The sequence below is a fragment of the Elephantulus edwardii genome, unplaced genomic scaffold, assembly GCF_000299155.1.
Source record: "Elephantulus edwardii isolate Elephantulus edwardi_28Jun2011 unplaced genomic scaffold, EleEdw1.0 scaffold00232, whole genome shotgun sequence".
In the NCBI taxonomy this organism is placed as follows: domain Eukaryota; kingdom Metazoa; phylum Chordata; class Mammalia; order Macroscelidea; family Macroscelididae; genus Elephantulus; species Elephantulus edwardii.
Window position 1 is genome coordinate 4193712 of NW_006399982.1, and position 26931 is coordinate 4220642.

General features: G+C 44.9%; 2 protein-coding genes across 4 annotated transcripts in view; both read right to left on the minus strand.

Annotated features, from left to right (window-relative positions):
* PIGO (phosphatidylinositol glycan anchor biosynthesis, class O) overlaps positions 1-15965 on the minus strand; it is a 20427-nt gene extending 4462 nt beyond the window's left edge. Inside the window, exons 1-11 of the mRNA XM_006898553.1 lie at positions 15455-15965; positions 14710-14853; positions 14390-14513; positions 13788-13947; positions 13399-13578; positions 12974-13198; positions 11671-11722; positions 10818-11024; positions 10422-10639; positions 9807-9877; positions 9577-9702 (exon numbers count right to left, since the gene is read on the minus strand). Of these exons, the coding sequence (XP_006898615.1) occupies positions 9577-9702; positions 9807-9877; positions 10422-10639; positions 10818-11024; positions 11671-11722; positions 12974-13198; positions 13399-13578; positions 13788-13947; positions 14390-14513; positions 14710-14853; positions 15455-15965 (2018 nt within the window). The remainder of the gene's footprint in view (positions 1-9576; positions 9703-9806; positions 9878-10421; positions 10640-10817; positions 11025-11670; positions 11723-12973; positions 13199-13398; positions 13579-13787; positions 13948-14389; positions 14514-14709; positions 14854-15454) is intronic.
* A 6368-nt stretch (positions 15966-22333) lies between these two features.
* Positions 22334-26465, minus strand: STOML2 (stomatin (EPB72)-like 2). 3 transcript variants are annotated; one of them, XM_006898531.1, is made up of 10 exons: positions 26318-26465; positions 25946-26083; positions 25399-25498; positions 25211-25269; positions 25018-25119; positions 24471-24605; positions 24173-24317; positions 23991-24070; positions 22897-23025; positions 22368-22496 (listed from the first exon to the last, which is right to left on the minus strand). In XM_006898531.1, exons 1-10 carry the CDS (start codon positions 26360-26362, stop codon positions 22368-22370), a joined length of 1062 nt encoding a protein of 353 aa, XP_006898593.1. In that variant the 5' UTR covers positions 26363-26465. The 3 variants fall into 3 exon arrangements, with proteins under 3 accessions (XP_006898594.1, XP_006898593.1, XP_006898595.1); XM_006898532.1 differs by lacking the exon at positions 24471-24605 and having other exon boundaries at positions 22334-22496; XM_006898533.1 differs by lacking the exon at positions 25946-26083.
* Between the last annotated feature and the right edge of the window lie 466 nt (positions 26466-26931).

Consider the following 26931-nt stretch of genomic DNA (forward strand, 5'->3'; position numbering starts at 1 on the left):
CTGCCAAGTCCCTTCAGAAAATATCTTCCATTGTCCAACCCATGATCTGACAGCTTGTATCTTAAGCTTTCTTGGCTTCTGTGATTCCAAAAACGTCGACTCCTCACATTTTTCTTTTGACCAGTGTCTCTTAAGTTTAGTTGTACTGTCTCCAAGGGAAGCTGACGTGTCCTGTAGAACTTCTGTGTAGATTATGTTTTCCTTTCTGTCCTCCCTCTCTGGCCGGGTTTTGCTGGTTCTCACCTGGATAGCAAGTAATTAAAAAGACCATGGCCTGAATTGGGTTCATTTCAGTCCTCAAACTGACATCACTGCTCCTCAATAATTTGGAGAGACCTCTGAGTGCTGACTTTCCCATTTCCAATATATCTCTGGACCGCTGGGTGTTGATTGTGGATCTAAGAAAGATGAAGTCATTGACAGTTTCACTCTTTTCTCCATCTATCATGATGTTGCTTAAATGATAAGAGAAAGCCAAAAATATAAAACTTCTAGAAAAAAAAAAGATTCTTACCACTGAGCTGATTGGTAGTATCATGATAGATGATGAAGAGATTGAGATTATTAACACGTTGCCACAAATGATGGTAATACATAAAAAAAGTGTTTCTAAGCACGGTCATCAGATTAAAAGTGTGCAGCAACATGTTAACAGCTTTAGTTTGCTTGGCTCCACAATCAACACTCCTGACACCAGCAACCAGGAAATTAAAAGAAATACTGCAATGGGAAAGTCTACTGTTAGAGACCTCTCCAAAGTACTGAAGAGCAACAATGTCAGTCAGGAGACTAGGGTGCACCTGATACAGGCCATGGTCTTTGCAATCACTTGCTATGCATCAGAGAGCTGGACAATGACTAGAGATGATAGGAGAATTGATGCCTTTGAACTGTGGTGTTAGAGAAGAGTATTGAATATACCATGGACTGCTAAGAGAACAAACAGGTTTTTCCTGGAGAGGGTGAAACCAGGCTGCTCCTTGGAGGCAAGGATTCTGAAGCTTTGTCTGACATACTCTGGACATGTTGCAAGAAGGGACCAGTCCTTGGAGAAGGACTTCATGCTTGGGAGGGTAGAGGGACAGGGCAGGAGAGGAAGACCCTCTATGAGATGGATTGATTCAGTGACTGGAGTAGTGGGGGTAGGTGTGTCAGAGACAGTGAGATTGGCACAGGACACAACAGCATTTAGAGCTATTGTACATAGGGTCACTATAAGTTGCAGATGACTCGAAGACACATAACAACAACAACTAGAAAAAAGATCTTCATGATCTTAAAAAATTAATTAGCCTAAAAAAGCATTAGCAATTTAAAAGTTAATAATTGGATTAAATGAACACTTAATGTGTTAAAAAATAAGTAAATAATTGGAGGAAAGGTCACAAGGTAGAAAAAATAATTTACAAATCATTTATTTGATAAATGGTTGGTATCCACAATCAAAATTCAATGAAAAATAATTTTAGAAAATTAACATGGACCAAAAAATATGAGTATTCTCACACCAAACCGAACCTAGACTCAACTGCTGTCAGTTCTGACTAAATTATTCTATAGAGCAGACTACAACTGTACCCACAGGACCTACAAGGCTGTAAATCTTTTTGGATGTAAACTACCACAAGACATAAAACGATGTGTGGCATTAGGAAAATCTGCTTTCAAGCACTTCTCCAAAGTGCTTAAGTACAATGATGTCAGTTTAAAGACTAAGATGTGCCTGATCCAAGCCATAATATTTTCAATTACTCTCTAGGCATCTGAAAGCTGGACAATGAATAAAGATGGAAGAAGAATCACTAACTTTGAACTGGGGTGTTCAAGAAGAGCACCAGATATCCCAAGGACTGTCAAAAGACCAAACAAGTGTGTTTTAGAGTAAGTGCAACCAGGGTGCACCTTAGAGGTCAGGATGGTGAAATACATATTTTGGGCACGTTGTCAGGAAGAGCTAGTCCTTGGAAAAAGACATTCTGCTGACAATGTGGAGGGTCAGAGAAAGAGAGAAAGACCCTCAACAAGATGGATTGACACAGTGACTGTAACAATGAACTTGAGTATATCAGAGATGATGAGTATGGCACATGATAGGGCAAGGTTCAGATCTATTCAGAGGGTCACTATGAGTCTTAGTTGACTCAGTGGTACCTATCGACAATTGCCACATCTGGCTTGTTGTTATGTACCATTGAGTCTTAATTGACTTACAGCTGACCCTCCAGCAGGTTTTCAAAGCATATCTGGCTAATGGGTTCAAACCACAGATCTTTTGGTTGGCAAACTTTTTAACACGTTGCCGCAATGATGGCAAATATGTTTCTAAGCACGGTTGTCAATTTTTTTTTTTTTTTTTTACCAATTGACGTTTTTTTTTTTTTTTTTCCTATAATTATATTTTATTAATTTTCATAAACATTTACAGAGATTTTGGGCCTCCACTCATTACGGTTGTCAATTTAAAGTGTGCGGCAACGTGTTAACCACTGGGCTACTGGAGCTCCTCCTAGTTAGCCTTTGTTGTTAGCGATGATGAATCAGTTAGGATTCACAGAGATGCTGTGTACAAGAGAACAAAGGCATCCTCGATCCTGCACCATCTTCCCGAGATCTCTGTTGGGCTTAAACTACTGACTGATACAGTCTCATATCAATCTATTTAACATGTTGCCGCACAGTTTTTAAATTGACAACCGTGCTTAGAAACACATTTGCCGTCATTTGTGGCAATGTGTTAATTGAGGGGCTTCCTCTCTTTTGATAAATCTCTGATGGCTTAGTGATAAGGGGTTGTGCTATAAACCCAAAAGAATATGGTTCAAATCTACCAGCTGCTCTGTGGGAAAATGATGGGTAATCTCCTCCCATGAGATTTACCACCTCTGAAAACCTACTGGAGGGTCAGCTGTCTCATTCATCATCTGGCCCATAAACATGATCTTCATTGTTCAATAAAACATGTGTTACACTTTAAAAAAAAAAGCAACAGAGACACTTTGAGGACTAAAGTGAGCCTGACCCAAGCTTGTGAGTCTGACAGGATGATACAGAACAGCAAACTGTTTAGTTATTTTTACTGTGATCTTTCTTCTCCTTTTATCTCTGCTAACCATTCAAGAAGACCCTCTATGAGGTAGATTGATTCAGTGACTGGGGTAATCAGGATGGGTGTGTCAGAGGCAGTGTGATTGGCACAGGATAGAGCAGGGTTTAGGGCTGCTGTACATAGGGTCGCTATGGGTCGCAAGCGACTTGATGGCACATAACAACAATAACAACCATCCAAGAATAATTCTGTGTGTAGGGAGCTCTGGTAGTCTAATGGCAAGAAGCTATACTGCAATCCTGAAGGCATGGGGTTCAAGGCTGCTCCGTGAGAGAAGGATGGGCAATCTCCTCCTATGCAATTAACTACTGAAAACCCACTGGAGGGTCAGCTACAGGTCAGTTCTTACTCTATGGTACACAACAACAAACTTCTCTTTAGCTTTTTGTAATAATGATCTTATACAATACTATATTTGGCCTTTGTGATGGACTTATGGCACTCAGGATAATGTCTTCTAGACTCATCCAGTTGAAAACTCTCTGGAGGGTCAGCTGGTTCTGACTTGACAGCAAGTAATACAAAATACATACTACTATATACATATGCAAAAGGAAGAATGATGTCTTTACAAAGGAAGTATTGCTGGTCCCCCTCGATAACATGTTCAAAGTATGAGACAAAGTCTCACTTCTTATTATGTATCTCCAAGACAATTACAAATAGATCTTCAAACAAAAAATTGCATAAGAATGTTCATAGCACCTCTATTCATAATAGCATAAAAGTGGAAACAGCACTATTTATAATAGCATAAAAGTGGAAACAACCCAAATGCCCATAAACTATAGAATGGATAAATAAAGTGCAGTATATTTGTATACTAGAATGATGTATGTCAGAGGTAGAATTGTGTTCTCCAAAAACACACATATGTAATGATATAATGTGGAAGCTATGTAATGGACTCCTATGATTAAAATAAAAAAAGATTCAAGGGGCATTTTCCTAAGGTGTGGCCTGTAATACCTTCTCTCTCACCAGAGGTAAAAACACAAGGAAAGCAAGAGGGAGGCGAATCACGCTACCATCAAGAAAGAACTGCTCCATTAGGCCACTCCAAGAGGAAGGTTCCTGATACTGGGAAGCCCAGATGTAGAGATTCCCATGGAACATGGCCTGTAGATGCTGAAGGAAACAAGGGCTATCTTCCACAAGTGGCTGAGAGAGAAAGCCAGCCTTCTTCTGAAGCTGGCACCCTGAACATGGCAGTTCTAGCTTCCTACACTGTTAAAGAATAATTTTTTGTTCAAGTCATTCTTGTGCTACCTTTGTTACAATAGCACCAGATAACTGAGATATCTGTAGAACATGGATAAGCCTTGAAAACAGTAAAGTAGTTGGACACTAAAAGCTACATATTGTAGAGTTCCATATATGTGGAAAGCCTAAAATAGGTGAATTCACAGAAAGGAGCTGGGCTTACTAGAGGATAGAGTCTGGGGAAGTGGGTGATGACTTAAGAGGTACAGGGTTTTTTTGTAAGATGATGAAAATGCTCTGGAGTGAAATGGTGGTTGCACAGCACTGTAAATCTACTTAGAACCTCTGTACTGTTTATTTTGGCATAGTTAAAATAACCAACTTTGTCACAAATTTTCTCAATTAAAAAAGAGAATATAGTAGTAATGTATGTAATATGAACCTTCAAAGTTGTTTTTAGGTGCCACTGAGTACAACTCATAGTTACCTCATGAACAATAAATCTGAATCCTGTCCTGTGCCATCCTCACAATCTCTGACATACTTGAGCCCAATCCAATTATTTCTGGTTAAGGGTCTTCCTCTCTTTCGCTGACCCTCCACATTTCCAAGTACAATGTCCCTCTCCAAGTAATAGCATCTCCTAGCAAACACGCCCAAAGTATGTGAGACAAAGCTTTATCATCTTTGCCTCCCAGGAGCACTCTGGCTGCACCTTCTCCAATGCATTATTTATTATTTTGCCAATCTATGGGATATTCAGTGCCCTTCTCCAACACTACAGCTCAAAGGCATCAATTCTTGCAGATGCACAGCAAGTCACTGAAAAGATCATAGCTTGAATCAGGTGCATGTTAGTCCTTAAACTGACATACATCACTGCTCCTCAATAATTTGGAGAGGTCTCATACTGCAGACTTTTCCAGTGCACTACGTCTCCTATCTCCTAACTGCTGGTACCAAGGTTATTGATTGTGGATCCAAGCAATATGAAGTCATTGACAGTCTCAATCTTTTCTCCATCCATCATGATTTTGCCTATCAGTCCAGTGGTAAGAATGTTTTCTTGACAGTGAGATGCAAGTCACATTGAAGAACACAGTATTTAACCTTCTATAGCAAGTGCTCCAAGTCCTCTTCACTTTCAGCAAGCAAGGTTGTGTCATCTGCGTAATATAAGTTATTCATGGATCCTCATGCCACCTTCTTCATATTGTCCAGCTTTTTTAATAATTTGCTCAGCATAAAAACTGCATAGGTATAGAGAAAGGATAAAACCCTGCTGCATACCTTTCTTAACTTTAAACCACATAGTGTTCCCTTGCTCTGTTAACACAACAGCTTCTTGGTCTAGGTATAGGTTTTGCATGACACAACTAAGTGTCTGGGAATCCCATTCTTCTCAATATTAGCCATAATTTGTTATAATCCACAGTCAAATGCCTTTGCATAGTCAATAAAGCATAGACAGTCTTCTGTTACTCTTTGCTTTCAGCTAGAATCAATCTGACATTAGCAATGATATCCCTAGTGATTAAGCTAAATGAAAGAACTGTCACAAAAGATAGGGGTATATGCATTGAAAAACAAGGAACTCATGAAATATTATACAAAATGGGTGACCCTAGAGGACATTATGCTGAGTGACATATCTCAGTCACAAAAAGACAAACATTGCCACAAATAGGGCCACTGTTGTAAAATGAGACTGACATCAGGGTTAAGGGAAGACTGAGAAAGAGGGGATAAATAATGTATACTGCATTGAAACAGATGAGGGGAAAAAAGTAAAAGAAAAGGGGAGCTCTGGTGGCCTAGTGGCAAGAAGCTGCACTGCAATCCCAGAGGCACACAGTTCGAATCCACCAGATGCTCTGCCAGGAAGGAGTCAGATCTGATTTGAAGGTACACACAAATAATAAAATAAAATTAAAAAGTAAAAGAAACAGATGAGGGAAAGAACTGTTTAAAAGGCATATATGATTAGGTATTATTGTCATGACAGGAGTCCAGAATGAAGGCTGCACACGGAGTGGATTTGGGGGGAGGGACTATATAACAATGAAACAATTTTTCTTTTCTTTTTCAAAGAGAAGAGTGAATTAGTGGGGAGGGAGTGGGCAGGGAGAAAAGTGCAACAATGAATGAATGGAAACCCTAAGTCTCTGTAAACTTTAATTAATTTTTAAAAATGCTAAAAAGTAAAATGGGGGGGAAGATAGGGGTATATGATTCCTCCATGAAGTTTCTTTTAGAATGACAACACAAAACTGGTTCTTATGAGGTAAAGGTTAAAGATGTCCCTAATGTCAAACTTTTCTGAACCGCTGTATGTAACCAACATTTCTAACATCAACTCGCCTCTTCCTCCAAGTACTGTCCTGTAGTCTTTGGATTCCATAATTTATCACTGCTATACACAAATCACAAACCATCATGGACCACCAGCATCACAAACCAACTGGCTCATCCAGTTGTGGAGACTGAAAAGTCCTAAATTCTTGGGTCAGTAGATGCTGAAAGAAACATTATATAACCATCAAACCACTATTATGGCCTGTTCAAGTTGACACACACATTAACCATTACAGGTTCCATATACTTCACTGAGGCAGCAGTAAGCTCACTCCTTGCTGGACAAGCATCTTATTTGCACAGTCTCACACAGTCACTGCATAGGTATCATAGACTATTGGTGGAAAGACCAGACGAATTCACTGAACCACAATTCTATTGATACAAAATGTCCAGAATTAGCAAATTTGAGACTGAAAATAGTGAAGTTATTCACATATATTGGACGTATTGTTAGGAGAGGCTATTCCTTGGAAAGGGACATCATGCTTGAAAAGATGGAGGGTCAAGAAGAGGAAGATCCTCAAAGAGATGGATAAAGTGTGTGGCAATGAGCTCAACTGTGTTGGGGATAAAGTAGCACACAAACACAGGGTTCAGAGCTGTTGTTCATAAGGTCACCTAGAGTTGTACTTGACTTGATGGCACTTAACAATAAAACTAGATGAGAGTCTATGCATAGGCTGAAGGGTGACAACTAAAGGAAGGGTATGAAGTTTCTTTTGGGGGTAATAAAAATGCTCAAAATCTATTGCAGTTATACAATTCAGTGAGTATACAAAAAAACCCTACTGAACTGTACATACTGTAAATGGACAAACTATATGTGAATTATACCTCCATAATATTGTCACAAAAAAAGGAAAAACAAAGCAACAAAATAGTGGTAATGACTGAACTCCATAAATTTACTAATGATCACGGAATTGTTCCCCTACAATGAGTGAATTTTATGATATATAAATTGTATCATAAAAGGCTTTCTTTTTTAAAAAAACAACTAAGAAATAGTAAGTTGGTGTGAAATGGGCTCTCAGATCTCAAATAAAAAGTGAAGATTAGGGGGAGCTCTGGTGGCCTAGTGGCAAGAAGCTGCACTGCAATCCCAGAGGAACACGGTTCGAATCCACCAGATGCTCTGCCGGAGAAGGAGGCGCAATATCCTCCTGTACCAGTCAGATCTGATTTGATGGTACACGCACACAAAATAAAAATAAAAAAAAAAAGTGAAGATTAGAAAACATTTTAGTAACATAAAGCAATGTGCCAACCTATCTGCCCCTAAAGAAGCAGGAGGAAGGAAAACAGTTGAGAGATAAGCAGAGAACTTTTCAGCGGAGACAAAGGGTCATCTGCCAGGAAAAAAAAAAGAGGGAATGATTACAGCAGAGCTGATGCAGCTCAAGGATGCAGTCATTCCCAGGTATCATGATGGAGAAAATGGTTTTTTACTTTTCAGAAAGGTGAGGTGAGTTGTGCCTACCAGAAGGGGTTTAGGGTGTGTATACTTTTTTCTATTCTTTTTACAAACCATTTGTGTTCAATCTTTCCACCTGGATCACCAAAGACCAAATCCCTGCCTGAATTATCACATATTGTAACCTCTTTGAAGTTTGTAGCACGTGGGGTTGTTAATAATTTGAACTCATCCCTTAGCCACCCAGTGGATGATTTTACTACACAGCAACTGCTACACAGCCTTTTTTCTCTTGTCTACTCAAAGGAATGTCTGTGATCCTAACATCTGTCCTCTCCTTCACTGGACTCATTCCTATACTGGGGCTCCTTAGTGGATAGTTTGATGCCAGCACTGTACATGTGGCAGAATTGTTCGAACAAATTCCTGACTGACCCTCCAGTGGGTTTTCAGAAGCAGTAAATTTCATTGGAGGAGACTTCCCATCTTTCTCTGCAGAGCAGCTGGTGGATTTGAACTGTGCATGTTTGAGTTGGTAGTGCAACTCCTGACTACTAGAGCTCCTTATGAGAGAGTTGTGGTGGGGAAGAAAGGGGGTTTGGGAATCATATGAGAATTAGATTAATACTTATGACTTTAAATCCAGAAAAATCAATGGGACAGGTGGAACTTTGTGTAAGATGCACAAGTTGGTCTACTAAAAGGCAATACAGGTTGGGAAGCTAGGGGAGCTTCCCAAGAATTGAAGGATGAAGGATGTTCTGGAGCAAAAGGACAAAGAACAAGTGGGGACACACTTGTGTGATTTTAGACAGAGAAAGGAGTAATAATGAAAGCCATAATGATCAGGAAAGGAGTTAGGAGGACACTCAGGACTCCTAGAAAAAGGATCACAACCAACAAAGGTGGAGGGATCTAAAAATAGGACCTGGTCCTAGAAACCTTCTCTTTTAGTCCCATGCTAAAAAAAGTCTTTCTCCTTCAAGTGTGCCTGTCCTGTAATACCGGTACTTGCCTTTTCAGCTCTGTTATCAGCTACAGAAACTCAACATATTTCCCTGCAAAATAGCATGTGAGATAATAGAAGTGATTTGGAAAGAGTGAATTCAGAGAACTCCAAAGGTTCTTGAGTGAAGCCAGGCTTGGGTAAGATGACTGTGCCTGGTGAAGAGGGCTGAGTCTTTCACCTCCAATCCTAATGGGATAGTAGAGGTGCCCCCACATCTCAAACACACGTATTTATGTGATTACTTTATTCCACTTTGGAGCCCGGCTCTTAGTCCCTCACATGCATCTTTGGTAGGATCAGGGATCAGACCCCACTGTGAGTCTGAATTACAAGACAGTGAAGTCCCAATGCCAGGAGCCGCTGGTTGCACGGTAATAAAAGGTGTAGCCCAGCATCTCTTGCAGATGATTCAGCACCCATACTCTCCAGGCTACACTGTTCTCCAGCTCTCAGCAGCCAGGAGCCAGCTCCTGCAACCTGAGCTACCTCTGCCAGGTCAGAACTAGCTGTCTGAACCAAGAGCTCACAGCACCATCCACTCGCATCACCAAAGCTATGCCCAGGAGAAGTCCCACGCTGCTCACAATGAAGCCCATAGCCTCAAAAATAAACCTGCAAAGAAAAGATGGAGAATCTCAGGAGATACGGAGGTAGATCTTTAGCCTCTTCTCTGCTCAGGCAAAATATTGTGTATCTTCACAAGCAAATCCACTCACTTGGGGGCAAATACCTTCCAGACCATGAGATGTCTCCGGAGGATAGAAGCTGCCAAGGTGCAGGCTTGGATCTAAGGAAGGAGAGGAGGAGCCAAGTTACTTGAGAAGAGGAAGAGGATGAAGGACAAAAAATGCAGTAGCCCTGGGAAGAATGTGGAGAGGAGGAAAGCAGTGAGTGTCAAAGGGAAAACCCCTGTGCGAGGAGTGAGGGGCCCAGTGTTTGTCCTGATCTAATCACTGACTCACTGTGTGGCATTATGGAAGAGCCTATCTTGCCTTCTAGGATGAAGATAATCAGCACCACATCTGCTACTTCTGGAAGATAAGAGGAAGTATAACCACAGCTTGGGAAAGACGCCTGGCCATAGCCTTAACTTTTCCAGTCTGTGCACTGATGAAGCAACCTCCAAAAGCAACCAGCAGAGTCCACATCTATGGTGTGCTGTAAAGAGGAAATGACTTAAAACTATGATTCAGGAGACCCAGCTTCATGTCTCAATTGCCATTAACGTCTGGTGGCTTTGGGTAATCACTTCACTTATCTGAACCTCAGTGAAGCTTCCCTTCTTGGGTTTTAACAAAGTAAAAAAAAAAGAGAGAATGGGATGTACACACCTGAATACCCAGGACAAAGAGGTACTTGAGGCCCAACTGCAGCAGCGCTGCACTGAAGTGGTGAGGTGCATCCCGGAGCCGCATCTCCATCAGCGGCTCCTCCTTTTCCTCCTCAGGCCCAATTTTGGTCTCAGCTTCATTTCCTGGAGTCTGCCGCTTCTTCTGAGGTCCATGACTCTCACACAGGAAGGGCCAGAGCAGGAGCAACGGGCAACCTACTGTCTCAGAGGAGGACAGGGCTGGAGTCATTGAAGGACTCATAGACCATGCTGGCTGGTTCAGACTCCAACTAGCCTAGGTTAAGGGGTACCAAAGATCCACTATCTTCACTCAAATTCATAGGCTTCCTTTCCTTCTACAAACTCAGAGTAAGCAACAGGATGGAAAAGGAGGTACCTGCAAATAGGAGATGAGAGGCAAAGGTGTTGGCTCCCACCAGCAAAGCAGGAAGCCAGAAGGAGGAACCATGGCCCTCTGGGAATCCTACGAAGGCTGCATGCCAATGGATGGCTGGAAAGACAGGCTGGTGGCCCGTGGAGTAGAAGGTCTGTGTGGCCATGAGGGCCCAAGCAGAAACTGCCTTCCACGGTACAATAAAAGGACCTAAGGGAAGAAATATGTTTCTTTACAGTTAGAGTAGGTTTACTGCACTATGATCACACACTCCTAAAACTCAGTGTTAACTCTCGCACACATGCCCTTCACCCCATCCCCATCCTCCCTACAGTCAACAATTCTAATTCCTTCAGTGGCACAAAGCTCCATCACCTTAACCTGAACTCCCCTGTGACCAGACTCTCTCATATTTATGCATAGCTTCCTAAGTCATTCATTACACTTACAATTAATATGTGTTATCTCGATACAGAATGTCACAGTATGTTCTATGACTATCTGTAAGTGGGCATTGCCATCTTACCATTACACATTTCCCCCCCCCTCCCCCATTACACACTCTTAAGGCACCACTCCTACACTGGGAATCACTGGAATCCAGTATTACCAAAACTGAGTTTTGGAAAATCTGTTTCCCTCCTTATGAGCCTTACTAAGCCTTGGAAGACAGCAAGAGATCAATTAGTCTGGACAGCAAATTAAAGGACATCAGGAAGACATCCCCAAATGGAGCACAAACACCTGTGCCAAAGTGAGAAATCTGATGAACTCTACTTTTATGAAAACAACAGGGGCTGAACTCATGCCACTATCACTATTGCTCTCAGGTGAGTCAAGGTGGATATGTATTTACCAGGGGTGGTGACAGGTATCCCAGCAGCAAGCAGATGCAGGAGCAGGAAGCTCTGCAGAAACAGAAGCAGGAACACAAGGCTGATGCGCTCTGCATGCAACAGCAGAAGTGGGAAGGCCAATAGGATGAGGGCTGTGACCATGGCAGCCGAGTAGACGCTCCCTAGCTGATAAGCAGCCACAGTCAGGAGGCCCTGAGGGTTGGTCCTCTCTAGCTGGCCCCCGAACACTTCCTGCATGTGTCGGTAGATTTGAGGTACTACATAATCCAAGTCAGCCTGAGAAGTAGGAGGGCCTGAGAAGGGAGTGAAGATAGTCCTGGTTCTTGGGGCACCTGTCCCAGCCTTTACCAGCACGGTCACAGGCCTCCAGAGTAGCAACATGAGCCCTGAAGCGGCCAACCCTGCCACGGCCCGAGGCAGCACAACTGTTGCCCCAGCCACCAGGGCCCGAAGACGTGGAGGTGCTTCATCTGCCCCTGATGCCAATGCCCAGTAGGCTGCAGTGCCCAGGGTCATGAGGGGCAGTCCCCAACGTACAAAGAGCACAGGAGGTGCAGGGCTCCTGAGATTACCATAGCGGCGAAGCCACAGGCGTACAGCAGCCAAGAGGGCCACCAGTGCCCCCACACATGCTCCATACCACAAATTCTTGGCTTGCCCGCCCACCATGGATGCCAGAGGATTCAGCCAGGGAGAGGACTGGCAAGCAGGTGTCTCTTCAGGACAACGATGAAAGAGTCCAGCTAGCCTGGTACATAAAAGCAACCCAATTCCATGTCCCAGGGCATGCATACCATTGTGACGTGGGGTACCTGATGGAGTTAAAGGACCAAATCGGGGTATTGCTAGCACCTTAGGTGGCAGGAGTTGACCCTCCCATTGAAGCTGAGCAATCAGGAGCAAGATGAGTGAGCCCAAAAGGAAAGGGGTGGCCCTAGCCTCAGCTATAACAAAGCTATCGGAGAAGAGGGCAGCCCAGCGAAGGAGCAGGAGGAGCAGGACAGGCCGAGGAATGGGAAGTAGTGATGCCAAGGGCCTCGTGGTCTCCCAGCCAGTCCAAGCTTTCCACAAAAAAGGCAGGAGTGAGCCTATTGCAGCTACTGCTCCTAAAATCACTGGATCCAGCTTCAGATCAATAGTTACCAGGAGTCCAGCATATATTAAGGCCCCAACCAGACCCCAGGCCACTGATCTCAGGAGTAGAGGGCAGAAAGGGAAGTCTGGAGATGTTGTCCACTGGGATGCCAGCAGGCAGAGAAAGCAGGCAGCAGTCAAAATTGTGGCACCCCCTGCCATGCGGACCAGTGAAAACTGAGCCCAGGACTTGATGCACATGGCCCGAGCTCCCCGTAGGAATTGCTGCAACTCAGCAATCACAGTCTTGAGTGTTGCCTCTGTGCCTTGGGGGTTCTGCTGAAGGTGCTGGTAGTCAGCAGAGGCCTTGGAGAAGAGGTTCTGCAGTCGCTGAAGTTCCTTAAATTGGAGATCCTGAGTAACTGCTGAGTAGGTGTGAAGAAACCTGGACACCTGGCAGAAAAGGTCAGAGACCAAAGAGGACAGGTTAAAGGTAAAAACAGCTATTATAAAAAGGGAGATCCTGTTCTAGAGAAAAGGGAGGAATTATGACAGGAGAACATGGCTAAGGAAGGTGAGAATAAGACTGGACAAAGGGCCATGGAATGAGCCTACTCTGTCCCTGTCACCTGAAAGCCCAGCCCTTTACGTACCTGCTGGGCATTGAGGTGGAGAGCCGAGGCTTGGGCCAGAGCAGAGGAGTGGGGCTGGGAGTTATTGCTTCCTGAGAACAACTCCGTTATCACCTCCCCAATGTTCCCAAATGGAATGGGCAGGCCCAGCAGTAGTGCCAGTGTAGGCACAAGGCTGACCTGAGGGACCACCTCTGGCTCCTGGAGGCAAAGAGCAAGGTTAAAACACTCACAACAGAGCTGTACTCAGCATTGGGAATGGAAGGTGTTGAGGCTGAGATAGGAAGCCAGAACAGGGGATGCTGATTCATTAATTGGAGGCTAAAACGAAGGAGTCCATGATTATGATCATGATTTGGGCTGGATACCTAGCACCTGGTGAGGGGACAGACAAGGGACACCCGTCTTACCTCTGGCATGGTGCTGGGGAAGAGAGCTGTGGGGCTGTACAGGAAGAGCGCAGCTGAGACTTCCAGCTCACTTTCCCCTCCGTGATCCCCACTCATGGTCATCCCATGATCCCCAGTCACAACCAGCAGTGTGTCATTTTCCAGATGCTCCATAAGGTTCCTAGGGGCCAAGAAACATGTCAGGGAGGACACAACGGACAAAGATTTTTTCAGAAATTCATTCATTCTCAGTCTTGACTTCCATTACTCGGATCTTTGCCTTTGAACACCCCATGGCTCTACTGTCCAAAGTTAAAAGTGGACAAGGTACCGAATTTAAGAAAAAAAGTCAAGAAAAAGACTTCAAAGGGAGCTCTGGTGGCCTAGTGGCAAGAAGCTGCACTGCAAGCCCAGAGGTGCGTGGTTCGAATCCACCAGATGCTCTGCTGGAGAAGGAGGGACAATTTCCTCCTGTACCAGTCAGATCCGTTTGATGGTACACACACAGAAAAGAATAAATAAAAAAGAAAAAGACTTCAAGACAAGGTCTTTTTCTCTATGGGCCATATTTAATGAGGTTCTCAGACACAAATCTCCTACCCAAGCCAACTCCCTACACTCACTGGATCACCTGGTCCATCTGGCTAAGTTTCTTGGCCATTTCAGGGTGGTGAGGGCCATGTTTGTGGCCACAGTGGTCCACACCCAGGAAGTGAGCAATCAGGACATCCCATTTGTCACTGTCCACTGTGGAAGGGAGAACAAAGAATACAGGGGACTAAGGTCTACACCATTCCACTTCATCCAGGCGTGGCCGACTCCCCTATGTCCCAGGACTCAAATCCAGGTTCCCGTCTCAACAGGATGCACAAGATTTGTGAACTGAAGCAACCCTCCCAAGACCCTCCGTCTTGTTCAGGCCTGTCCGTGGCTCTGTGCTCACTAGTTGGGTAGAGGTGTTCCAGGATGCCATCATCCACTGTATGCAGGTCTTTAACATTGAAGGATGGGAAGAAGAATGCTTGGGAGAAAGCTCCAGGGAAAAGGTCTTTCCAGGTATCATCTCCCATGAAGACCACACGCTTTCCTAAAGGGACAGGAAAGCGAGTCATGGAAGCTAGGGGAAGACGCTCTTTAAAGACCTGTCAGGAATCCCAAACCTTAAATTATAACTAATTCACTAACACCTGATCTTTCAAGGCCTCAAATTTTCCTTCAGAAAGCTAGCCCTGGTAATCATACTCTATTCAGATCCATCATGCTTCTGTTAAATGCTCTGCTTGTTCTATCCATGGTTAATGCTGCTGCGGTATCCTGTGTGTACCCTGCTTTCCTGAGTCAAAGAGCATATGTGGAGAGGCCTCAATCCCTCTCCTCCACACTTTTTTTTTTCCTCCACACTTTTGAGGGTACCAGGTCAATGTCTCCTTCTCTTCCTCTCTCTTCTGCACTCTACTGAGGACAGTTACCCAAGAGTAAAACCAACACTCCACAGATTAGAAATTCCATAAAGACAAAGCCCAGAGGCCCTCTCTTTTTTTCCTCCAAACTGAGTGCCTTGGATACAGAGCCCTATTCTCCTCTCCTGTCCCTCTGTCCTAACACAAACAAGGCACTGAGCACTCAAAGGCTCGGCTCCCTGACTACTTGTAAAAGGTTCTCCTGGTTCTAAAGGCTTCTGGACTGACCTGTACTGATGAGCTGCTTAATGAGATTGTCTTCCTCTATGGCATAGGTGCCAAAGTTACTGCCAGCATCAATAAAGGTAGGCAGTGAGCCGGTGGTGAGGGCCTTGAGGCGCTGCATGGTGGTGGTAGGAGGGTCAACCTGGGATCTATAGAGCCGGGCATGGTGAGGCCGAATTTCCAGGATCTTCTGCAAGGAGCTCAGTTTGCCCAAGAAAGGCAGGGATACAGGAGGTTCCCCAGGTACGTGTGAGCCTTGGGGCTGGGCAAAGTCAAACCGCAGAGCATCTATCAACACCAACACAACTCGAGAGAAGCGGGAAGCCATCCAGCAGGCTCCAGGCTCCCCTCGGCCCCCCCAGGGCAGGGGCCCAGGGCCTGGGGGCTCTTGGCAGCTGCTATGGTTTGTGAGCTCCAGACGGGTGAGCAGGAAGCCACTGGTGAAGAGTGCAATGCCAGCATAGAACAGGAAGCAGACCCAGGCCAGGAAGAACAGCACTGAGACTTTCTGCATTCTGCTACGAGTTAGGGAGGGAATTCATCACTAGAAGGTGGGAAGAGAAACAGGTGGATATTCCAAGTCTCTTGATCCAAACAAAACCCAGCTAGAATTACCTCCTACTGGGAGCCTTCCTGAAGATAAACAGACCCAAGGCCACCACAATGCAATAGTCTTTTCAATTAGGTCTTACCAGTGTTTCTGAAGATGAGGTCCACAGAGTACCAGCATCAACCTGGAGCCGTTGTTCATGCTGCTTTCCAGGGCTCATCTCTGACCTACTGAGTCAGGATTATGGCTGTAAAGCACAGAAACTTGCACATGCACTCCAGGAGATACTACTATGCTGAAAAACACAGCCACGAGGCAAACTTTTCAAGTGGCTGACGACTTCTTTTTTAACACGTTGCCGCAAATGACGGCAAAAAAAAAATGTGTTTCTAAGCACGGTCTCAATTTAAAAGTGTGTGGCTTAACACAAATTAAAAAAAAAATTTAAAAAATTGTATTTCTATTTATTAGCAACAGGCAACAAAACAAAATTAAGAAAACAATTTCCTTCATTGCACAACGTATATGAGTTCCTGAATGAAAAGCAAATTGCTCTGTGAATGCTCAATAACAGTAAGATTTTTCTAACAACAGCAAAATGTTTATTTTTGTTGTATTTGAGTGACATCTGCAAAGCCAACTGGTTTCCATTGAACCACTCATACATGTTTTGCTTTTCGGTATTCAGAACAAGACCCACAATATAATACCTCTCTTCCTACATTCTCCTGATTCTTTTTTCCTTTGATCCTTCTATCCTACTCCTTCCAGCCTTCGGAGTATTTGTTTTTTTGCCTAATTCTCTTCTGCCAAACTCAAACTCTCCCGGGGAGCGCAGGGCTCGCGAGCGCTGCGGAACTCGAACCCAGCGCCGCCTGGCGGGCACCCAGGGAAGCAAGGGGAGGAGACACGTTCCGCTTCCGGCCCGCCGCGGTGCCCGGGACAGCGAGGCACGAGCTCGGACACGGAGGCATGGCCTCCGCGAGTTTTCTATGAAGCAGTGGGTGCACGGGCCCAGAGGCCGTTGGGCCTCGCCAGGACCCACGAGTCCGGTGACTGTGCCTCCTCGGGTGGCAGCCTAACCGCTCTCTGGACACCCTGACCCCGGTACTGGCTGGGCACCTCAGGTTGGGTGGCCTGAAGAGCATCTCCTACTTCAGGATCAAAGGAGTCTGAGGAGGTTCTCGGGAGACCTTGGCTCACCTGGATCAGCGCCCGGAAGTGCAGCGGCGCCCGAGCCTTGGCACCATAGAGGTGCGCGAGTTAGATAGAACGGCCCTGTGCGGGCTTCGTCGCCATCTGCTGGCGCCTCCGAGAAAGTTCGGCCAGGCGCGTATGACTGACAAGAGGTGGAGGGTTGGATAGGAAATTAGAGCAATTTAGAAATTTGGAGGACAAGGGCCTGAGCTAGAAGATGAGTTAAGGAAAACATTATCTTTTGTACGTAAGACTAGGAGCAAGGTTTCTGGGCTCAAATTTGGCATGAACACAAATGACTCAAAGCATAGGCACAAGATTTAAGTAGACATTTCTTCTAAAAAGTAAATGCCCTTATTGGGCGCGTGAAAATATGCTCAACATCTTTAATCTGAAGGGAAATGTTGGAGCTACCATTTCATGCCCACTACAATGGTAATGGGAGATCTGGTGGGCTAGAGGTAAGGAGCCGAGATGCCCACTCAAAGTCACCGTTTGAATCCAGCCGCAGTTTGGCAGGAGAAAGATAGGCAGTCTCTTCCTGGGTGATTTTACTGCCTCTGGAAATCCACTGGAGGGTAGGCTATGAGTTGGTTCCAGTTTGATGGTATGTAACAACAGAACGGTGAGCCCTCTTCTCCTATAAAGATTTACAGCCTCAGAAACCAGATGCAATGCCATAAGTCTTCACAGAACCAACTCCACAGTAGTGAGTGTTGTTAGGTGCCTTTGAGTCAAATAGAACTCGTAGCAACCCTACTTCAGATCTGAACCCTGCCCTATTTAATGCTCTTCTCAGGATCTTGGTCGTGCTCAAGTTCACTGTGGGAGGTACCCCCTCAATCCATCTCATTGAGGGTCTTCTCCTTTAGAAGACCTTCTTTCCCAGCATGATATCTCTCTCCAAAGACTGGTTCCTCCTGAAAACACACCTGAAGTGAGGCAGTGTTTCACCATCCTGGCCTCTTAGAAGCACTCTGGTCACACTTTCTTCAAGACAGATTGTTTTTTCCTAGATTCATGGTATATTCGATACTTTTTTGCCAATTCAAAGGCATTAATTCCTTCTTTGGTCTTCTTTATTCATTGTCCAACTTTCAGAAGTATAAGAAGCAATTGGAAATGCCATGGTTTTGATCAGGTGCACCTTAGTCTTGAAACTGAAAACCATACTCATTAGAACTTGGGAGAAGGGGAGCTCTGGTGGCCTAGTGGCAAGAAGCTGCAGTGCAATCCCAGAGGCACATGGTTCAAATCCACCAGATGCTCTGCTGCAAAAGGAGGGACAATCTCCTCCTGTACCAGTCAGATCTGATTTGATGGTACACAGGCACACAAAAGAATAAAAAAAAAAAAAGAACTTGGGAGAGATCCCTTGATGTGAGATCTCCCCAGTGCAACACATCTTTTGATTTCCTGACTGCTGCTACTTTGGATGTTGATACTGGATTCCAGTAAAATGAAATAATTGACAACTTCAATCTTTTCTCCATCTATCACCATGTCGCCTATTGGTCCAGTGGTGAAGAATTCTGTTTTCTTGATATGGAGATGAAACTCATGTCTCAATTGTGGGTAGAATGGTTAAAATAAAAAGACCTGATAATAACAAGTGTTGATGAGGATTAAAAAATTGGAACCCTATACCCTGTTGGTAGGAATGTAAAATGGTGCAATTCTCAGCAATTCTATTCCTAGGTATATACATAGTAGGGATGGAAACATATCCAAACAAAATCAGTGTTCACAGTAGCAGTTAACTGAGCTAAAAGATGAAAGGAACCTACTTGACAAATCAAAACTCAAACAAATGGCCATCAAGCCAGTTACAACTCATATTAACCTTCTCTTGGGTTTCTGATATAGATTGGCCACCAAAGTTCTTTTCAGGTACATCCATACTATAGAATATTCAGTCCTAAAAATGAATTAGGTACTGTGATATAAACTAACCCTGAAAACATTATGTTAGGTCAAAGAAGCCCATAGAAGACCACCTGTCAAATAATTTTGATACATGAATACCTAAGTCTAGAGACAAAAATGAGTGAATAATGAGGGTGAGGATAGTGTTGTTTGTTACAGTGGATGGGGGGAAAGAGTAAGTACTTGCTAAAATGATGATGCTTATATGACTGAATAAAACGAACTACCAGAAGTCCACGCTGGGTTTAGAAGGGGTCATGGTACTAGGGATATTGTAGCTAATGTTAGATGGATCTTAGCTGAAAGCAGGGAGTACCAGAGGAATGTCTATCTTTGTTTCCTTGACTATGCAAAGGTGTCTGTGTGGATCATAACAAACTGGCTGATTCTGAGAACGGGAATCCCAGAACACCTGATCATGCTAATGCGAAACCTATACATGGACCAAGAGGCAGTCGTCAGAACAGAGCAAGGAAGCACTGCATGGTTCAAAATTGGGAAGGGCGTACGCAAGGGATGTGTCCTGTCTCCATACCTTTTCAAACTATATGCAGAAAAGATTATCTGGGAGGTTGGGCTCTATGAGGAGAAATGTGGGGTCAGGATTGGTGGAAGATCTATCAACAATCTGCGTTATGCAGATGACACAACCTTGCTTGCTGAAAGTGAGGAGCACCTGAAATGCTTGCTGAAGAAGGTCAAGGACTGCAGACTTCAATATGGATTGAGGCTCAAAATCAAGAAGACAAAGATTCTCACCACTGGACCAATTGGCAGCATCAGGATGGATGGTGAAGACATTGCGATTGGTCACAGCTCTAACCAGCTTGGCTTCACAGTCAACACTCTTGGCACCAGTAGTCAGGAAATGAAAAGACATATTGCCATGGAAAAGTCTGCTGTTAGGGACCTCTCCAAAGTACTGAAGAGCAATGGTTCTCTCTGGAGATTAACGTGCATCTGATACAGGCTATGGTCTTTGCTATCACTTGTTATGCATCAGAGAGTTGGACAATGACTAGGCAAGATAGAATTGATACCTTTGAGCTGTGGTGCTGGAGAAGAGTATTGAGGGTACCATGAACTGCTAAGAAAACAAACAGATTCATCCTGGAGAGGGTTAAACTGGGCTGCTCCTTGGAGGCAAGGATTCTGAGGCTTCATCTGACATACTTTGGACATGTTGTAAGGAGGGACTGGTCTTAGGCGCAGGAGGTGTATTGATTCAGTGACTGGGGTAATCGGGATGGATGTATCGGAGACAGTGCGATTGACCCAGGACAGAGCAGTTTAGGGCTGTTGTACATTGGGTCGTTATGAATCACAAGCAACTCGACGGCACATAACAACAACAACAGCTACCCTCTAAATGAGCAGAGGTTTCATATGTGAATTAATGTATCTTAACAAAAACAATTTTTGGTGAATTGGTTTTGACTCGGGATGACCTAGCATGTTACAGAATAAAAACTACTCTCCAGGGTGTTCATGACTATAACCTTTTGGAAGCAGCTCACCAGGCATCTCAGTAAAGCCATTAATTAAAAAAACAAACTTCTCCCTTGGTTTCTCATTTCATTAGAAAAGTCCTACATGTCTACACACTAATTTCTCCCTTTCCTCTTTGGTCCATCTCAACTGCTCCTCTCCTTTCTTACCTACTCCATTCACGCATCTCATTTGCTCCTCCAATTATAAGCCAGGTATGCCCTACCTTTGGGCCTTTGCCCCTGTCAGCTTTACCCCCAGATATCGAAATAGGTCTTTCATCTCCTTCATATTTAGGCTCAAAGGTTAACACCAGTGACGCTTCCTGCAATCCTGCACTTAAAGAGATGGGGAAGGAGGTGGTGGTGATTTTAATGACTTTCAGAGCATTACTGATTAAGGATCCATGACTTGTCACCTTAAAATACAATATAAGGTCACTGAATGCAAGGTATGTTATTTTCTTCTTTACAGAACTCTGGTGGAGTAGTCTGTAAGGAGTAGCAATATAACCCAAAAGCTATGCTTCTGGTGAATAGATCGATTAAGAACTAAGGCAAAAATTCCCTTTATCTCCACCTTCTCATATTCTCCAGGATCACTAAGCCAGCCTTTTTATATTCTACAGTTTCTTCAAATCCCTTCTCCACATTATGGCTGGATAGCTCCATCTATAACCCCAGTATGACTACCTTAATCTTAAAATACCTCAAGGGAAGGGGAGGAAATCTCTATTATTCTTGCTACTCTAAGGATAAAGTCTACTCTTTAGTAGGACCCTAGCTCCTTATGATTTGGCCTTTGCCATATAGGCAGACCCTGTCTTACAACTCGCCCTGTGACCACAACTCTTTCAATGTTGTCAATTTTCCTCAAGCCCTAAACCTACCCTACCTGAGTACTGCCTGTTTTCAGCCAGTAAACCCTGCTGTTTACCAGCAGACATCTTCCTCCTCCTCAAAGCCCTCAGCCAGAACTTTCTTTGCCTGGCTTCCCTTGTATTCTGTGAAGGCAGAACCACAGGGTCTCAGTTGTTCCTCATGGTTGGTATCGTATCATTAAATATTTTCCAATCAATCTATAAATGAGGAGCATTCTCATTCCCAGACTGTGAGAACATTCCATAGTACTACCCTTCCAAGGCAGTCTTCCCTTCCATAAAAATCTCTACCGCCTGCTTCAAATACATACCCCTAAACTTCTGGTGGTAAGTTGTGCTGCCAATCCAAAGGCACATAGTTCGAATCCACCAGCTGCTCTGTAGGAGAAAGATGGGCAATCTCTGTGCAGTTAATGCCTCTGAAAACTTTCTGGAGGATCAGCTATGAGTCAATTCTGACTTCACAGTATATAACATTAACAACAAACACCTTAGCAGGAGGGGTTCGGAGGCAGGTGATTCAATCCTTCCTGCTATCCCGGAGCTTCTCCTGAAGACAGATGACTTCACTTTATGTGAGATTCATTCTTCTCTTTAAGACATCATTTCATAAGTCCTGATAAGGCCAGAAGATGGGATGAACATCCAAGGAAAATGCTGATGACTTTCCCAACTTCACTTCCCAATCAAAGAGGATAATACCTAGTTTGCCATGGTGAGTTTATTACATGATTAAAATTTAAACTGAAACAAAAGAAAACAACCCCCAACAAAAAGCCAAACAACAAAAAAACTACAATGTCAGCTGGGAGGCCAAAGCCAAAGTCTGGGTGTCACTTCTTGGTCTCCAACCTCCCTAGCCAAGTCCAGCTCCACTAACTCAGCTTGACTCGCTCAAGCTCTTCATCAAGATTTGCATCTGTTTGCTGAACATCTCTCCTTCCACTGGCAACTGGATCCTGGGGCCCTGGCGCCTTGGTTAGTGCTCCATAAACTCCCATAGCCTGCGAGGGAGAGAGAGAGAGAGAGGAAGAGTGAGCCCTGAGGACACTAGGCAGAGAGCAAGGATGAGACTAAGGAGCGTGGTTTTCCTTTCTCCCTATTTCAACTTATGTCTTAAAAGTTGTAGAGTGGCTTCTAGTAATCTCAGAAACTAAATCTTCAAGAACAGAACCCTTAGATTGCTACGACAGCTGTCTGGAGGGGGAAAAATTGTTTTAAGCTCTTTTTTTTATCTTCAGGGATGAGATGAGGTGTCTTGTTTACAGAGATCTTTCTCTACAGGAAATGAATGAACGATCCAGGGCTTCACAAGTTCTGAAGGCCTCAATAGTTTAAGTGGTGATGGTGGTTATCTCTGTCCCTGGCATTAATGTTTGTGCCAGGTCCTCAGGGCCCTCTTACCTGGGCCACCATACTGGTAACATCTCCAGGATTGGAAGGCAGCAGGATAGTGTTGGAGTCCTTAGCCAGTTTGGAGAAGGCGCTGACGTACTGCTCAGCCACAGTAAGTGAGGCTGCTGCATCTCCATTCTGTGACAACAAGAGAGATAAAATCAGAAATCACAAATGTAGGGAAGAGAGGACAGGCTTCTAGGGATAGGATGTGCAAGTCACAATACAAGAGACATTGTCATCTGGGTCAATGGAGTTCAAAGGCAGAACAGTCACTAAAGCTAGATAGATGAGAGATCCTTTTGCACTGTTAAATTTGTGATCTATGCAAGTAACAAATGCTGGCATTGTTGTGGAGAAACTGAAACCCTTATTCACTGTTGGTGGGAGTGTAAAATGGTGCAACCACTATGGAAGGCAATATGGCGCTTTCTCAGAAAGTTGCAAATAGAGATAACATTTGACCCAGCAATTCAACTACTGGGAATATACCCTAAAGAAACCATAACTGCCACCCAGGCAGATACATGTACAACCATGCTTACTGGGGCTTTGTTCACAGTAGCAAAGAGTTAGAAATAACCTAACTGCCCATCAACAAAAGAATGGATAGAGAAGCTGTGGTACATTCATACAATGGAATACTACACTCCATTGAAAAACAAGGAACTCATGAAATAGTATACAAAATGGGTGACATTATGCTAAGTGAAATACCTCAGTCACAAAAAGACAAATACTGCATAGTGCTACTGTGGTAAAACGGGGCTGACATGGGGGTTGGAGGGAGACTGAGAAAGATAGGATTGTATATGAACTGTTTAAAGGGATATATGATTAGGTATTATTGTCATGACATGAGTCCAGAATGAAGGCAGCATAGTGGAGTGGACTTGGGAGGAGGGACTGTGTAATAATGGAAGAATTTTTTTTACTTTTCAAAGAGAAGGGCTAATGCGGAGAGGGGTGAGCAGGGAGAAAAGTGCAACAATGGATGAATGGAAATCCAAAGTGTCTGTATACTTTCATTAAAATTAATAAAAAAAATTTAAAAAAATTAAAAAAGAAAAAAAAATTGTGATCTCCACTCAAGGGTCTCTTACATGTTGCGTCAGAGCTGCAGCCAAGATGCGAATAGCTTCAGCCTTAGCCTTGGCCTTGGCCAAAACGGCACTGGCCTCCCCTGGAAAAAAAAGACAGACTGTGGTATCCTGAAACACCTGTTCCATCACCAACTCTCAGAACCCATAGCGTGCTCCTCCCTCAGCCTCTACCTCCTGCTGACCTGCTGCTTGATTTATCTGCTCAGCTTTTTCTGCTTCAGAAGCCAGGATCTGGGCTTGCTTCTTCCCCTCTGCCACATTGATGGCTGATTCTCGAGTCCCCTCAGATTCTAGAACTGTGGCCCGTTTCCGCCGCTCTGCCTCCACCTGGAAAGCCCCAACAACCCCATCGATAAGAAGTCAGGAGAAACTCCTATACATACCTGCAACTATGTTCTTCACAATATCGGAAGGCGAGTCTTGGTCCTGCTAGGACTGGAAGACCCCAAGTTGTCTTCCCCATGTGTCCTTGGTCCCCACCTGCATCTGCATTGACTCTTTCACACGGGGTGGCACATGGATATCCTTGATTTCATAACGGAGGCAGCGAATGCCCCAGCAGTCGGCAGCCTGGTTGATAGCATCCACAATGCTGGCATTCAGGGACTCTCGCTCCTAGAAGAAGAGAGGTGTAAGCCCCATGGCCTCAGCTCATCACCTAGGGGCCTAAACTGAGAAGTGTTTGGGGCTGGTGATGATGCTCAGGAATGAATGAGAGTGTTACCCATGTGTCTTAAAACCCTTCAATCTCTCTCTCAGGGAGGAGTGATAGGGAATGGCAAAGGACACACCGACAAAGGAGATTAATCAGAACTGACTTTGACAAGCACTGTGGCAATTGGACAATTAAAACAGACATTCGGATGGCGGGGGAAGAAGAACAAACTGGGGAGGAGGGTAGAGAGAATGGTGCGGCAATGAAGGAGTGAAAGCCCAGAATCCCTGTGAATGTTCATTGAAACTAATAAAGTTTAATAATAATAAAAAAAAACAAACAAACCCTTCAATCTGGTTCAGGTCTCCTTACCCGAAAGACTTTGTCCAGGGAGAGTTTGCCAAGTTCTGATCTCATGGTTGTCTGTGCTAGCTGGGTGACAGCATACTCGGGGTCTTCCACGCCGTAACTTGCCTGAACGGACATGAAGAGTGTAAGAATACTGGGTATGGAGTTTTAGCAAGGAGGGCAACTCAGGAGGCTGAATAAAGCAGGGACCTGGTACCTTGTAAGGGTCCATGATGCGCAAGTAAAGGACTCCATCAATCTGCAGAGTCACGTTGTCTATAGGAGGAGAGACAGAGGGGAAAGGTCAGGCCTCCAGGTTCAATTGGCTCTTTGCACCAAGCGTTCGATCTCCAGCAACCACATCCTAATGGTCTCAGAGCACCCGGGTCACCCTGAGGCCCTCACCAAGAGTTACGGCTGACTGCTCAGGCACGTTGATGACAATCTCCTTGAGACTCTGCACATATCGGATCCGGTCTAACACAGGGACGAGGATGTTCAAGCCCTGGGAAGAGTCATGGTCCTCAGAGGGATGGGGACTATCGGGTTGGGATCTAAACTAGGCCTGGAGTGAACTGAAAATCATCATATGAATATTCCCAGAAAAGCAACAGCCTCAGCTTAGAAATCACAGAGGGTTAGGACTGGCACCAAGATATCAGAAACGTGAGGCTGTCTTTGACTTGAGGGGAAGAGTCATGGGAATAAGAGCCAACAAAACAGCAGTCTCTAAGCAAAGATGTGGGGCAGTGGTAATGGCAGAGAGATTCCCACGAACGGTGCCAGTGGGATGTTAAAGGCAACAGGAAAATACAGCAATATGAGGATGATAATCTAGTCTCAGGCCTGCCAGATCTGGCCTGGGTAGGTTCCAGAAAAGGAATCCCCACCCCCAGACACCCTGAGGGAATCAGGCATCAGATGGCCCCGAGTGGGTTAAAGAGGCTCTCACAGGCTCCAGGATCCGGTGGAATCGGCCCATTCGCTCCACCACCCAGGCCTCCTGCTGCGGCACAAACAGTACCACGGTGTTTCGGGGCAATCCTGAGGAGGCACGCCGCGGAACGCGGGTGGGAGCCCGCACGGAGCCCTAAAGGGAAGATTAGGGTGAGCAGAGACCCCAGTCGGCAGGACTTCCCATCCCCCTTGCCGCCGGCCCAGAAGGCAGCTCCCCAAGACCGGACCCTCAAGGCTCCTCCGAGGGATTCACGTGGGAGGACCATGACCTCTCGCCCCAGTTCTCTCCCCAAACTCAGAATCCCGATCTTTCTTAGCTGAGTACCCATATTATCTCTGACTCTATCCCCTGCAACCTTGCTCTCACCCTTAATAAAAGGCCCGCAGTCTCCCGCGCCGCGCGGGCCAGCATTTCCCACGGACGCAGAGACCTCCGGAACTAACGAGACGCGGAGCAGAGCGGTCCCTTTAGAGATCCGGACAGGAGTCCTTCCCCTTGCACACCCACCCCCGGAAGTACTTCCGGCCATCCCTTCCCCCACACTCAGACAATTAGGTGCTTGGTAATATGTGCGTAAAGTTGGTCACTGGGACAGCTGACCTTCCAGAGATACCAGAGTTGGAGTTTGCTTGAGCCCAAGATCCGGGGCACAGTCTTTACACTGAAGGCTTATTCCCACCGGCATGTGGTCCCAGAACATCTCCCACCAAAGCTGGAGTTTACCTTCCTCAACGATTTCTTGCTTGCCCCGTCTGTCACCATAGAGACCAGGGAACTGCAGCTGACTCGTTGCCATGGTTGCCATAGTGACATTCTGTGGTAGTCCTGCTGTGTTGTACCCAGCCCTCCCACTGGGGACTGACCCCATTCCCGTTACCATGGTGATTGGGCTTCTTATTGCCCAGTGATTGGGCCAAGATTTTCCCCTCCTCTCCTTTGCCAAGGCACCAAAGCCCTTTCCACAGCTTCCACATCAGGGT

What these genes read in the sequence shown, in the direction of transcription:
- STOML2 (XM_006898531.1), bottom strand. Translation starts at nt 26,362, where the DNA reads ATGCTGGCCCGCGCGGCGCGGGAGACTGCGGGCCTTTTATTAAGG. An exon ending in CTGCGGGCCTTTTATTAAGG is followed by an intron (nt 26,084 to 26,317) that starts GTGAGAGCAAGG and finishes TCTTCCCTTTAG; the next exon opens with GGCTCCGTGCGGGCTCCCAC. An exon ending in GCAGATAAATCAAGCAGCAG is followed by an intron (nt 24,071 to 24,172) that starts GTCAGCAGGAGG and finishes TTTTTTTTCCAG; the next exon opens with GGGAGGCCAGTGCCGTTTTG.